Raw genomic sequence first — 13602 nt, 5'->3', positions numbered from 1 at the left:
ACTCATAGCCCTTACACACTCTTCCAATTATTAACCACTCTCATGATAATCACTAGCCTGACTTCTAACATCATCAATTAGTTTTGTCTATTTTTTACCTCTATATAAAATAAATCATTCAGTATGTACTTACTTGAGTCTGGCTTCTTTGTGTTTATGAGATGAATACACATTATTCCATTACATTTTTAGTTCATTTATTCTCATCGCTGAACAATATTATACTTACTTATTATTGATCCATTCTCTAGTTGATGAGTACTTTGGCAGTTTACAGTGTGGGGCTACTAGAAGTAATGTTCCTATGAATGCTTCTGGGTTTTTTTTTTTGTATATTTCTTCATATATACACATACAGGATTGGAATTGCTAGGTTATAGGGTTCAGGTAGATACTGCCAAACAATTTTCCAAAATGGTTGTACAAATTTATGTTACCAACAATAGTCTATGAGAGTTGAATTGCTCCACATTCTTGCCAACACTTGGTGTACCTTTTCATACTGTTACCCATATTTCTATTGGATATTGGTCTTTTCTTTTTGATTGTATAAGTACTTTATATTTCCAGATATAAGTTTCCTTGAGTTTCTCCAAATCTGTAGATTACCTATTTACTCTCTTATTGGCACCCTTTTGATGAACAAATTTTCTTAAATGTAATGAAGCACAATGTTATCAGCCCTTTTTTAACGTTAGTGTTTTATTAGTGCACGAGATCACATGAACATATTCACCTATGCTTTCTCCCAAGAGCATTATTTTTTCCTTTCACAATTAGATCTGCAACTCAGCTGTAACTGATGCTTGTGTGGTAAGAGTTAATATAATTATTTTTCATAGTACCCAAATGAATCAACATCCTCTATTGAGAAAACTACCTCTTCCTCTCAAAATTGCAAAGTCACCTTTGTCCTGAATCAGATAACCAGCAGGTCTGTTTCTAGACTCTTATTTTATTCCATTGGTCTATTTGTGTATTTTTATACCTATATAATGTTATAATTACTACAGCACTAATAACACATCTCAACATTTGATAATTAAGTCTTCCAGTTTTGTTCTTCTTCAAGATTGCTCTGGCTCTTCTTGGCCTTACAATCCACTAACATGTTATATGCTTCAGTTTATGGGCCTTTAATTTTCCTAAATAATATTCTGTGATTTTCTGGGTAAAGTTCTGACATATGTATCACGAAATTTTTCCCTAGACAGTCCTAATATCAAGAGGAAAGCTGTCAAAATTTCACTAGGAATTATAATTTTTGCTGCAGGCATTTTGCAACTAATCTTCACCAGAGTAAGATAATTACCTTCCATTTCTAGGTTGCTATGAAATTTTAATCATGAATAAATATTGAATTTTAATAAATACTTCTCTTGCACTACCAAGGTAGTCAGGTTTTTTTTCCTGTTTTCTGTTAACATGAGGAATTGTATCAACTGCTTTGTGAATATTTATGAACATTATGTGCTCTACATTTATTTTAAAAGCCGTCTATAATTTTCCTTTCTTATACTGTCCTAAATACGTTTGATATTAAGATTATGCTGGCCTTATAAAAAGAATTTGAAAGTTTTCTCTTTGATTCCACTCTCCGTAAGGGTTTGCATAAGGACTATATTTTAGAGAATTCACCAATAAAGCCATTTAGGCCTGGGGTTTTCTCTGTATGAGAGTTAATAACATTAAATTTAATTTTTTAATAGATCATGACTATTCAGATTTTCTAATTCCTCTTGTATCAATGTTGAATGACTTATATTTTTCCAGGAAATTGTCAACTTTACTCAAAACTTATTTGTAAAATTATTCATAACATCCTCTTTGTCTTACCATTGTCTGTGGGCTCTTCATCAAACAAATATTTGTCCTTTGTTTCTACCCTATTTTTTCCATTAGTTAAAAGTTTATCAATTACATTAATCTCTTCAAAGATCTAAATTTTACTTTATTAAATTTCTCTACTCTACAGATTCAATTTCAGTAATTTCTGCTCTTAATTACTTCATTTCTTCTACTTTCTCTAGGTTTGATTTTCTTTCTGGAGATGGAAATTCAGATCATTAACTTTTTTAATTCTTATTCCTATTTCCTAAATTTATATATGTACAGCTATAAAGTTTCCTCTGAGCATGGCTTAAGCTGGTTCTTGAAACTTTTGATATATTCTATCTTCATTAACATTCAGTCCAGTTTCTTTTCTAATTTTTGAGTTTCTTCTGTAATCCACGGTTATTTAGAGTAAGGTACTTAATTTGTAGGAAGTCGAGGCTTTTCTAGTTGTCCTTTTCTTTCACTTGATTTCTAACTGAATTCCACTATTGTTAGAGAACATAATCTCAATGACTCCAAGCTTTTGGAATTTTTTAAGGTTATATTTATGCCCCAGCATTTGGCCAATTTTGACAAATGCTACATATTCTATTGATAGTTTGGTGCACAATTAGGACAACTTTACAAATTGCTTTGTTCAGATCTTCTATACACTTCATGAGATTTTGTCTTCTTCATTAAGCAAGATTTAAGAGGGATGTCTTAAAGTCTCCTGCTGTAACTGTGAATATGTTCATACCTCTTCTGAGTTCTGTGTTTTCTTTGTTTAGTTTATGGCTTTATTTATTTTCAAACTATGTTATTAAGGATGAAATAGACTTAGGATTATGATATATTTAAGGTGGACTGGTCCCTTTGGCATTATGAAATGCTCCTTTTCACTTCTAGTAGTCCTTTTTGCCTTAATGCTTTATTTGAAATTACTGTATCTACACCAGCTTTCTTTTTCCATCCTTTCAACATTTTGATGTCCTTATATTTAAAGTATGCATTTTTTAAGCTACACGTGGTGGTGGTAGTTGTTTTTCATGAAGTCTGAGGATCTTAGACTTTTACTAGGTTTATTTAATCTTTTTGTATTTAATTTAATTACTTCTATATTTGGGTTTATATCATCTTATCATCTGTTATCTATTGACCCATCCATTTTTCATACTTATTTATTTTGGATTAACCAAATATTTTTATTAATTTATAGTTCTCTTATTAACTTGCTAGATATGCATTCTTTCCCTGTTATTTCAGTTGTTACACTGGAGATTATAACTTGTATCCTTGATTATAACCTAATCAGAATATTACACTTCATAATAATCCTAGAACAACAGAATATTTTAACTCCATGTAAGACCCCCTAGCTTTTGTGTTTTTATTGTCTTACATTTCAATTCCATATATTTAACTTAAACTTCACTAAACTTAAACTTTCACAGAAAATTATGACTACTGTTTCGGATAATCAATACTAAGCTATAGTGTATGCTCTCCTCCATATTTTCTTTTAGAATCATTTTCCTTCTGCCAAAGGGAGCTCCCTTGCAGCACCTTCTTTTAGTGAGAACCTGCTAGTGATAAATTCTCTCAATATCTGTTTGCCTAAACTATTTTTATTTCATCTTAATTTTAAAAAGATATTTTCACTGAATATAGAATTGTAGGCTAGCACAGTCAGCAATTTAAGATTTTATGCCATTGTGCATACAGGTGTGGTTTTCTTTGAATATAATCTTAAAAGTTAACAAAGCTTGTGTAATGATGTTCTGAAATCTTCATGAGAATTTTTTTTTAGATATTGTTAGAGATTTTCTCTCTCTTCTTTTTCTGGAATTCAAATTGTATATAAGACAGATCTTTTGACCAGATCCCAAATGTGTTTTATCCTCTTTTCTGACTTGTGCTTCAATTTGGACATTTTCTATTAACTAGCCTTCCAGTTCATTATTGCTATCATCTACTGAGTCCGATATGTTATAAGCCTATTCATTGAGTTCTTATTGTCAGATATATATTTTTTTGATGGCTCCACAAAGTTTACTTGATCCACATACATACATGTGTACACACACACACACACACACACACACACACAAACTTTCTAGGGTAATTCTCCACCCTCTTACCTCTTTTGTTCCTTATTTTCTCTATGTTCCTAAGCATAACAATCAATATGTTCTTGTCTGCTAACTCCAATATCTGGATCAGCTGTGCTTCTGCTTTTTATTGTTTCTTTCCCCTTTGTTATTGATCAAATACTCCTGTCTCTTCATCTACTTAGTTTTTTATTGAATGCTGGTTTATAGAAGTTCCAGATAATGAGAAGATTGACTCCTTGCTCTGCTGTGCAGATAGAGTAAAAGTACATAATTCAATAAAAAATTCAAAGGGGTAGAGGCTGTATTGTGGGTTTGAGATGACCTGGTCTACATCTGGTTTGCCTCTAATTGTAAGACCTAACTCTCCATGGCTTTCAATTGAGAGTATGATTGGTCTTTGTCACTTCATTATCAAGTGATAGCTTCACTTTCCAGATATTTTCTACTTACCTTTCACCATTCACACCTTTAGAATTCGGCAAATAAAAGGTCAAGTATGTGTTTAAATCCCCTCAAAATTTCAATTTTGTCACTACAGCCCCACAAAATATGAGTTCTATATACCTGGATTCTACACACCTGGTTGAGACCAAATAGCAAGTGTAGCCAACTAAAAAGCAGCTATAGGTCATCAGTGTCAACATGCCACTCATTTCAGGGCTTTGAACTCACACAGCTGATTCTCTTAAGCCAATCCACCTCCACACACACAGACACACAGACACACACACAGACACACACACACACACACCCCCCCATGGCACAGGGTAGGTCTCTGTCTCTTAAGCACTTCAAAACTCAAGAATTTTCTACTGTGCTTTTCAGAAGTCTCCAGCTTAGCTTTTTAATATCAAGTTCAGAATTGAGTAGAAAAACTAGCTGTGGTTTCTAGGACCATTTAAGTCTCTAATTTTTTAACTCCCTTGAGCAACAGTCAAAGACTCTGCTCCTTTCTCTATCCCCGAGCAAATATTTATTTTGGTTTATAACTTCCAAACCATGTATCAAGGATTAAGCCAGAAGTATGAATTCCTCAAGTGTCCCAGAGGCATTTTAGTGTATAGAGTATGATAATGTGTGTTCAACGAATCGTTTTTGCCTTTAATATGCTTTCTTTTCTTGATCAGGCATTCCAAAAGATATATATTGGGGTTTAGTTGACACATAATGAATAAAACTCAGCGATCTAATGAGTCATAAGACAAAAACAACTGATAAAACACAGCTAATTAAAAGAGATTATAATATAAATTTTGGTTACTATACAATTCATCAAGATGAATTAAAAAAGCCTCACTCTGGGGGAAAAAAACCCTCGTTTTCCATATAAATATTTGGTTATAGGGCCCTCTTCTTTAAAATCATCTCTAAATCCTAGCAGGAAAAAGCTAAGTATCAAAATTTTACCTCTTTTGATACATCAAAAGAAAACAGGAGAGGTACCATCATCAGCAATGAAGAGAGTCTCAAATAGACCCAAAGCAATCAAGAAGCTGGCTTTCACTGTCACAACCGGATGAAAGCATCACAAAACAAAACAAAATAATGACGCTAATAAGTCAAGAGGTCTGATGCATCACTTTCTCATTCAGTAGAGATCGCTTGTCTCCTCTTTCATCTTTCCCAGTAGGATAGAGCCCTAAGGAAAATGGATCTGCATTCTAGGATCAGACAAAGATGCGACCAACAGATTTAACACAGTGATGCAAAAGCAAACTGCTATCGATGTAAATATAAACGACTTCACCCTTCTTTCTGCCCCTAACTCTACTCTCTTTGCTTCCACGGTTGCCAAAATGAAGTATTAGTATACTTGTGCTTTACAATAAGCTGCTACAAATGCTTTTTGAATGTTTAAGGTATTATTTATATATATATAGATAGATACGTAAATAAAGTTCTAAAAGTGCTTGCCCTGACCATATGTGAATGCCCTCCGCACTGCGCCATCATAAAACATCATATCCCCATACAAAAGCACCATCTACACTAAAAATACAAACCCCAGGATAAGTGGTGGATACGTGTTGCAAACAAGAAGACAACTCTAGTTTAACTATAATTTGGAACGTTTGGCTATTTGAAAGAAAACCCGGTGTCTGACTTGATTTGAAAATGCCTGCAAAAGGCGTTATTTTCATGAAGCTATGAATAACTCAATCTGAAATATTGCTCTTAATTACAGCAACTACAAATAGAATGGCTCGGGATCACTTGTAAGCATGTCAAGTGTTTAGATGGTGTCAAGTGAGTCTTCACAAACATTTACTATAACAAATCTTACATCTTCTACTAAATTATAAAACACTCTTCACCTAAAAACATCCTAGGCTATACTTTTACAGTAGTATCTGCAGGTTATTTTCATGTAACTAACCCAAGAAAGAGCCTGTAAAAGCTATGAGAATGCCAAAGCTCTTAAAAGTGGTAAATATAAAATGCCCTATACTATAGCAGTATATCAAGAAAAAATAATACATGTCATTGTTTCCTACAATTTTACATGTAATCGTACATCTATCTATTAATCGTACATATATCTATTGTACTTATCTATTAAGACTAGGTACATATAATTTACAATACATGTAGCTAGACTTAATCGATAAGACTATTACAAACAGAGTGCTTAACCTTCTTTGTATCAATATGAAAATAGATGCTTCTTAAATTATCTTGGCATTGGTGTGAAAGATACTGGATATAAAGAGGTAAATGAGAGCTAAACTATATTCTTAAGAGGGAACTGGCTATGTAAATCTTAATAGTAAAAACAAGACCAATGTAATCAGGCCAAAGGTCATGAGGCTACTTAGATAGAAACTGTAAATTAGAGCAGCCAGAATCTCCACATAACCCTCAGACTGTAATCCACAGTATTAAGACTATATACAGAGTTATGTTTTTAAAAAATCCATCCCCATTACTTTTGGAGAGAAGATAAATGAAAATTCAGCCAAATCACTTAATTTACCTGACTAAATTAAACCTAGCTTACTGAACCATAACTAATAAGAAGTCAAAAACACAGGTGCCTTCGGCATCCTTGATATGCTCTATGACTCACACAATTCAACCCAAGGTGACTGCATAAAGGACCCCGTTTTGTAATATTTTAAACAAAGGAAACTACAGGAGGAAAAATAAATTCTATAGTGATTTGTTTCCTTGAGCATGAAGCTGTTTATACAACTTTCTTTCATGCTGCAAATTTAAAAGTTTTAAATCAATTGAAAATGCTCACGTAGCTCACAATTTCAAAAGAATTATTTGCAAATATACAACATATTTGGCCAAAGGTTTCAGGGAAACGACATTCTATCACCATTATATTCATACCTTACAAATTGTGTCCACATCCCAAGGTATTATAGTCCTCAGATCAATGACTTCACAAGACACTCCAAGCTTTTCTTTTGCCATGGAAGCTACCTCTCGGATCACATGAACCTGAAATAAAGAGAAAAATATGCAGAGAATGACTACAAAGGTTCTAGCCTCAAAAACTAGTTGAATGCTGACATCACTATTAGAGACAGTATTTAAAGTCTCAGGAGGCCGGGCGCGGTGGCTCACGCCTGTAATCCCAGCACTTTGGGAGGCCGAGGCGGGCGGATCACGAGGTCAGGAGATCGAGACCATCCTGGCTAACACGGTGAAACCCCGTCTCTACTAAAAATACAAAAAATTAGCCGGGCGTGGTAGCGGGCGCCTGTAGTCCCAGCTACTCGGGAGGCTGAGGCAGGAGAATGGCGTGAACCCGGGAGGCGGAGCTTGCAGTGAGCCGAGATCGCGCCACTGCACTCCAGCCTGGGCGACAGAGCGAGACTCCGTCTCAAAAAAAAAAAAAAAGTCTCAGGAACTGATCTGCATGGAGAATTTATAAATTTGTTTTAAATATGTTGAATCCCATATTCTGCGAAAATAACAAGTATAGATGTCTAGAAAACAGATGGAAAGAGGTGCTTAGAGAGAGAAGTCAGTACCACAGATACTGATTACAAAGATGGCATGTAGAAGGTAAATGAAGTCACACAAATAGGTAGAAAGCATGTAGAGGGAGAAGTAAAGGGTAAAAATCACCAACATTTAAGGAAAAAATGGACCAAGAGGAGAGGAAGGAAGAAAGAGAGGGAGGGAGGGAGGGAAAAATGGAGGGAAGGAAAGAAAAAAAGGAGATAAAAAGAACAGTTAAAGAGCTAGAAAGAAAACCAGGAGACAGTGTATTGCAGAAACTTAAGAGGAAAAGATTTCATAGGGATAGCAGCCAGTATCACATACCATAGCAGGAATAACAGCTGAATTTAAACAACTAGAAGATCAGTAATGTTGACAAAAACAGTAAATTAGCGGGAATAGAACTCACAGCTACAAAAATATAATGAATTTAAGAAATTAAATACAGACACTAGAAAACAGTTGTTCAAGTTCAGTGTTAAAAGAAGGGAGACGTAATCGTATTTAAGGAGAAAGGAATTCTTTAAATAGTGAAGAGAAACATACTTTTTAAATAAGAGCAACAAGAAATGGAAAACTGAAGATGCAGGAGGGAGAGGGACTAGCTAATAGACTACAGTCCTGGAGAAGGTAAAATGGAACGCAGTCTGAAACTGATTTGCAGAGGTTGCTAAGTAAACCAGACACCTCTTCTTCAAAGACAAAGGGAAGAAGGAAAGAATTAGAAGCAAGAGGAAGAGCAAGTTATCTGAATTAATACCTAATACACTCTAACTTCCCTATTAAAAAGAGAAGTAAGGTCATGAGCTGACCACAGAGATGTGGATCAAAAAGTGGACAGAAGGATAGCAAAAAGGTTTGCCACACCCACCAAGGACAATATCAATGGGATACAACTCCCCAAGCAGCAGAGTTACCCCACTGAAGGTGAGAAACCATAAGGACTCTAGCTCTCCATGCCAAAAATCAAAAGGAAAGGAGAGTAGGAGCTTGTGATATTGAAAACTATTTTTGTTATCTTCTTTATATTGCATTGCCCTAAATTTCCTAAAATAAGGATTTCCTTTATACAGAAAAATAAAAACTGACCATATCTGTAAAAGAAGGAGAGAGAAAAGTAGAAGAGATAGGAGTTCGTGGCCAGAGAAAAAGTTGGGAGGTAGAGCAAAGTGACAGCAAGTCGGGGGGAAAATGAAGTGGATCAGCAGAGAGGGTCACTGGAAAAAAAGAAAGATATGGAATTTTGAGGCTGGACCAGGGGATGGGTCCACATGAGCAGCAAAGTAATGATGAGAGATGGCAGGAAATGTGATGAAAAAGATTATAGCCATTTGCAGTGAAAGTAACATGGGTACACACGTATTCCAAAAGATATGTGTTTCTAATTAATACATTGTTGTAATATATTTATGGCCACCACATACATATACATTTTAATATATATAGACACCTCACCTTCACTCAGAAATCCGTACCACAGACTTTCAGTTATAAGATGAGGAAGTTCTCAGGATCTAATATACAGCAGTGACTAGGGAAAATAATAGATCTGAAGTGTCCTCGCCCCCACCCCCACACACAAAATAGTAACTATGTGTGGTGATGGATCCATTAATTAATTTGATTATGGTAATCATTTCACAATGTATGCATATATCAAATCATCACATATATACCTTGAAGATATATAATTTCATTTGTCAATTACACACCAATAAAGTTGAGGGAAAAAAGAAATTAGCATCAGTAGCACCAGACTTAATCTGAGATATAAAGAAAACATCGTTTTCAATTTTTCATGTATCAGGATTTAAAATGAGAGCTTCCAAGCACAACGTAGGTTTTAACAGTTGGGATCAATGCTACTCACCTGAGTGCCCCAGGCAACTAGAGTAACATCACTCCCTTCCTGTATGACTTCGGCCTGGGACAGTGGGATGTTGTATGGTTCTATAGGGACCTCTTCCGCTAAATACAGAACAGGAAAAAAAAAAAAAGGACATTTTTTCTGAGGTGACACTTGTGCATAAAATAATTTAAGAAGCTCATTGTAGCAAAGCTTTATTTTATTTTTTGTTTCTCTAAATTCTGTATTACTTAAAACAGAAATAGCATTTATGATATGGCTCCATGACATTACTGCACAGATGAATAAATGCAATATAAATGTATAAAATATATCAGCTATCTTGGAACAAAAAAATAAACTTTAGAAACTAAAGAAATCGTAATAAAGAAGGAACATTAGTCAATAAGAATGTATCAATATTGGTTTATTAACTATAATAATTGTATCCTACATGTATGTAAGATGTTAATAATAAGGCAAACCCTGTGTGTGGTATCTAAGAACTTTGTACTATGTTCATACTTTTTCTGTAAATCTAAAATTGTTCTTAAAAATTGTTATTACATGTGATAAAACTTTATTAAACTGAATTAAGTTCTCAGATCAATTTTCTAGAAAGTAGCAAATTTATGGGGGTTTGGAAAAAATAGTAGGGCCAAAAATTTTAAAGTAGATTGTATTTTTTCACCTTAGATCTATGAACACTTCATCAATCAGAGTCACTGACAACACCTTAATTTTCAAAGCTGAATACTGTAGACCTCAAAAAGATAAACTAAATCAGCTCTACCAAGCCAAAAGGAAGCCACTGGTATCTGAGAGAAAACCATTTTATGAACTTCTCTGCCCAACCAAGTTATATAGAAATGACTGAATCTGGGAGAAAATTATAAACTGAATTTCAAAATAAAATTGAGTACGAAGTTGATAAAACTGCCCAGTTATGCTGAGAAGCCTTCTTTAGTTTTTTGTTTTTTGTTTTTGTTTTTTTTTGAGACAGGGTCTCACTCTGTCACCCAGGCTGGAGTGCAGTGGTGTGATCTGCAACCTCTGCCTCCCAGGCTCAAGTGATTCTCCTGCCTCAGCCTCCCAAGTAGCTGGGATTACAGGTGCACACCACTACTGCCAGGCTAAATTTTGTATTTTTAGTAGAGATGGGGTTTCACCATGTTGGCCAGGCTGGTCTTGAACTCCTGACCTCAAATGATCCACCCACCTTGGCCTCCCAAAATGCTGGGATTACAGGCATGTGTCCGGCCTTTTTTTTTTTTTTTTTTTTGAGACAGAGTCTCACTCTGTCGCCCAGGCTGAAGTGGAGTGGCACAATCTTATAGCTCACTGCAACCTCTGCCTCCTGGGTTCAAGTGATTTTCAGACTCTCAAGTAGCTGGGATTACAGGCACGCACCACCACACTCTGCTAATTTTTGTATTTTTAGTAGAAACAGGGTTTCAACATGTTGTCCAGGCTGATCTCGAACTCCTGACCTCAGGTGATCTGCCCCCCGAGGCTCCCAAAGTGCTGGGATTACAGGCGTGAGCCATCGCGCCTAGCCATTCTTGAGTTCTTATGTGAAAATACTATCAGTGGAAATGCTGGAAAAAACTATTGTTCCCTTTTGTTCATTTTCCCCATGGACTTTTTTTATTATATATGTATATTCAAAAAGGACAGAAGAATAAAATTAAAGTAAAAGCCTCCCTCTGGAAGGCTCCCAGTTAGCCCTTCCAACTCCACCGTGCAGAAGTAACCAATGTTAACAATTTCCCAGGAGTCTGCTGTGGACAGCTCTCACTCTTTCTGGCATCCAAGATTCTGAATCCTCTTCCTACATTTGGCAAATCCCCTACCTTAGGAGGCAGGGCCCTTTGTCCACTACAGAAGTGAGTTCCACATGCTTCCCCGCTAAGGTTCCTCTGCAGCCAGGGCACAAAACTTGGGCTCTGGCAATCCAATGCACCCACAGCAGACTATGAATTGGAAGCTGATGACACAGAAGAGCAGAAACTGTCTAGAATTCATTCTGGAATACTGCTAACAGTGGAGGCAAATCCGGCATCTAGGCTTAGTAGTATCAAGGATTCAGACTGACAGTTGCCAGGGCCTCTTTGCAGAACCAGTTATTTGGGGTATTGCTTCTAGATATATGGCCTCTAAACCTGATTCTCAAGGACTCCAGAAATCTGTGAGTAATTTATTATCCTTCAATAAATTTCTTCTGCTTATATTGGAGAGTTGATTTCATTTGCTTGAAAACTAAGAACTGATTCCATATCTATTCAGATATTTACCGTATGTTAGTGTATGCATATATAATATTTTTTCTTTTCACAAATAGAATCACATTGTACACACTGTTCAGAACTCTTCTACAATCTGCATTTTTTTCACTCATCAATATACTTGACCATATTTCCATGTCAAAGTAGTTTTTAAAATCATGTTTATAAGTAAAAACTATTAAATGTAATGGGTGCTTTATGGGTGATAGAGTGGTGAATTTTATTCCTTGTTTTTTTGTAGATTTCCAATCCAATGACATTTATATAATCAGTGTCAGTGAGAGCTGAATATCATTTAAATAATTAACATGTTTAAAGAAAAAAGAAAACAGTAAAATCTATAAAACTACTTTTTTAGATAAATCCCAAAATAGACAATAATTAAGCTAACAAACCTGGAACATAAAGCAGTGTTAGAAAACTTATAAGCATTCATACACTTCTTTAAAAGTTTTTGTGTAGCTCCCAAACTATGTTGAGTCGGATACTTCCACTGTCTAAATGAGGGGTGGGCTAACTATAGCTGCAAGTTGATTTTTTTGTAAACAGCATTTCGTTGGCTCACAACCATGCCATTGATTTACACAGTGTCTACGGCTGTTTCTACCCTACAACAGCAGAACTGACTAGTTCCAACAAAGACAGTATGGTCTGCAAACCTAAAATATTTACCATCTGTTCGTTTACAGAAAAAGATTGCCAGTCCCAATTGTAAACAATGCTTTCAGAGGTTAATTCTAGCCCATTCATTGATGGCTTAACCCCAGTATTCATTGCAAGAATAGATGGATAGACGGATGGATGGATGGATGGATGGATGGATGGATGAACAGATGGATAGATCAATGGACAGGCGGGTGGACAAATAGACAGGGAGGCACACACATATCACTGAAGTAGTATATTCTACTTAGCAGGTCTTAATTGTTAAATCAAAGTGAGGGTCAAGAACAATGCTGATGACATCGGAAAAACGCACCAAAGATAGCACACAGGCTCTTTGCCATCATCAAGTCTTTCCCCTGGCAGCAACATCTGAATGCCAGTAGACAAGGCTTAAAGCCAGTACACATTCCATCTTACTTGTAAGTGGCCATGATTCAAGAGTCCTCCTGTCTTTCCCGCCTTGTAAATCAGTTACCAGCTGGTGATTAGCAAATCCCTGGAACACACAATTCTAAGGGCTGGCAGACCACAAGAAATGGGTTGGCATCTTGGCCCATTTCCTTTGTCGGGTTGCCAATGAGCAATTAATTGCTCTATTGTCTTAAATAAATTACCCGAAATAATAAGGCCTCATTATTTTAACAATTAACTAAGGAATAACAAAGCAAAGGAAGTTTTATTCTCTATTTTAAAAACACCATACTTACAATAAGAAAAAAAAAAAACCTCCTCTTAGATTTGCTTAAACATTATCCTGAGAACAGGAGAATAAGAATTAATTTTAATATGTCCATTTATTTAAATTTGGCAAACAAGTCACCTGAGAGAAGCTAGAATTCATAGATACTTCTTAGTTAAATTTAATTTAAAACATATTTATTCCAGGAAAAGGTTATTATTCCAAGTTAGCTTTGTTGCA

The 13602-nt window shown here is 35.4% G+C and overlaps 1 protein-coding gene across 6 annotated transcripts in view; it reads right to left on the bottom strand.

The window, feature by feature from the left end:
- BCKDHB (branched chain keto acid dehydrogenase E1 subunit beta) overlaps nucleotides 1-13602 on the bottom strand; it is a 253397-nt gene that overhangs the window by 148269 nt on the left and 91526 nt on the right. For all 6 annotated transcript variants that reach the window (XM_034962428.3, XM_063605391.1, XM_034962429.3 and 3 more), the window contains exons 7-8: nucleotides 9757-9854; nucleotides 7269-7379 (exon numbers count right to left, since the gene is read on the bottom strand). In XM_034962428.3, coding sequence (XP_034818319.1) covers nucleotides 7269-7379; nucleotides 9757-9854 — 209 coding nt within the window. The remainder of the gene's footprint in view (nucleotides 1-7268; nucleotides 7380-9756; nucleotides 9855-13602) is intronic.

The sequence above is a fragment of the Pan paniscus genome, chromosome 5, assembly GCF_029289425.2.
Source record: "Pan paniscus chromosome 5, NHGRI_mPanPan1-v2.0_pri, whole genome shotgun sequence".
NCBI classification, from domain to species: Eukaryota; Metazoa; Chordata; class Mammalia; order Primates; family Hominidae; genus Pan; species Pan paniscus.
The sequence above is the reverse complement of the archived record's forward strand: the minus strand, read 5'-3'. Positions and strand labels throughout refer to the sequence as shown.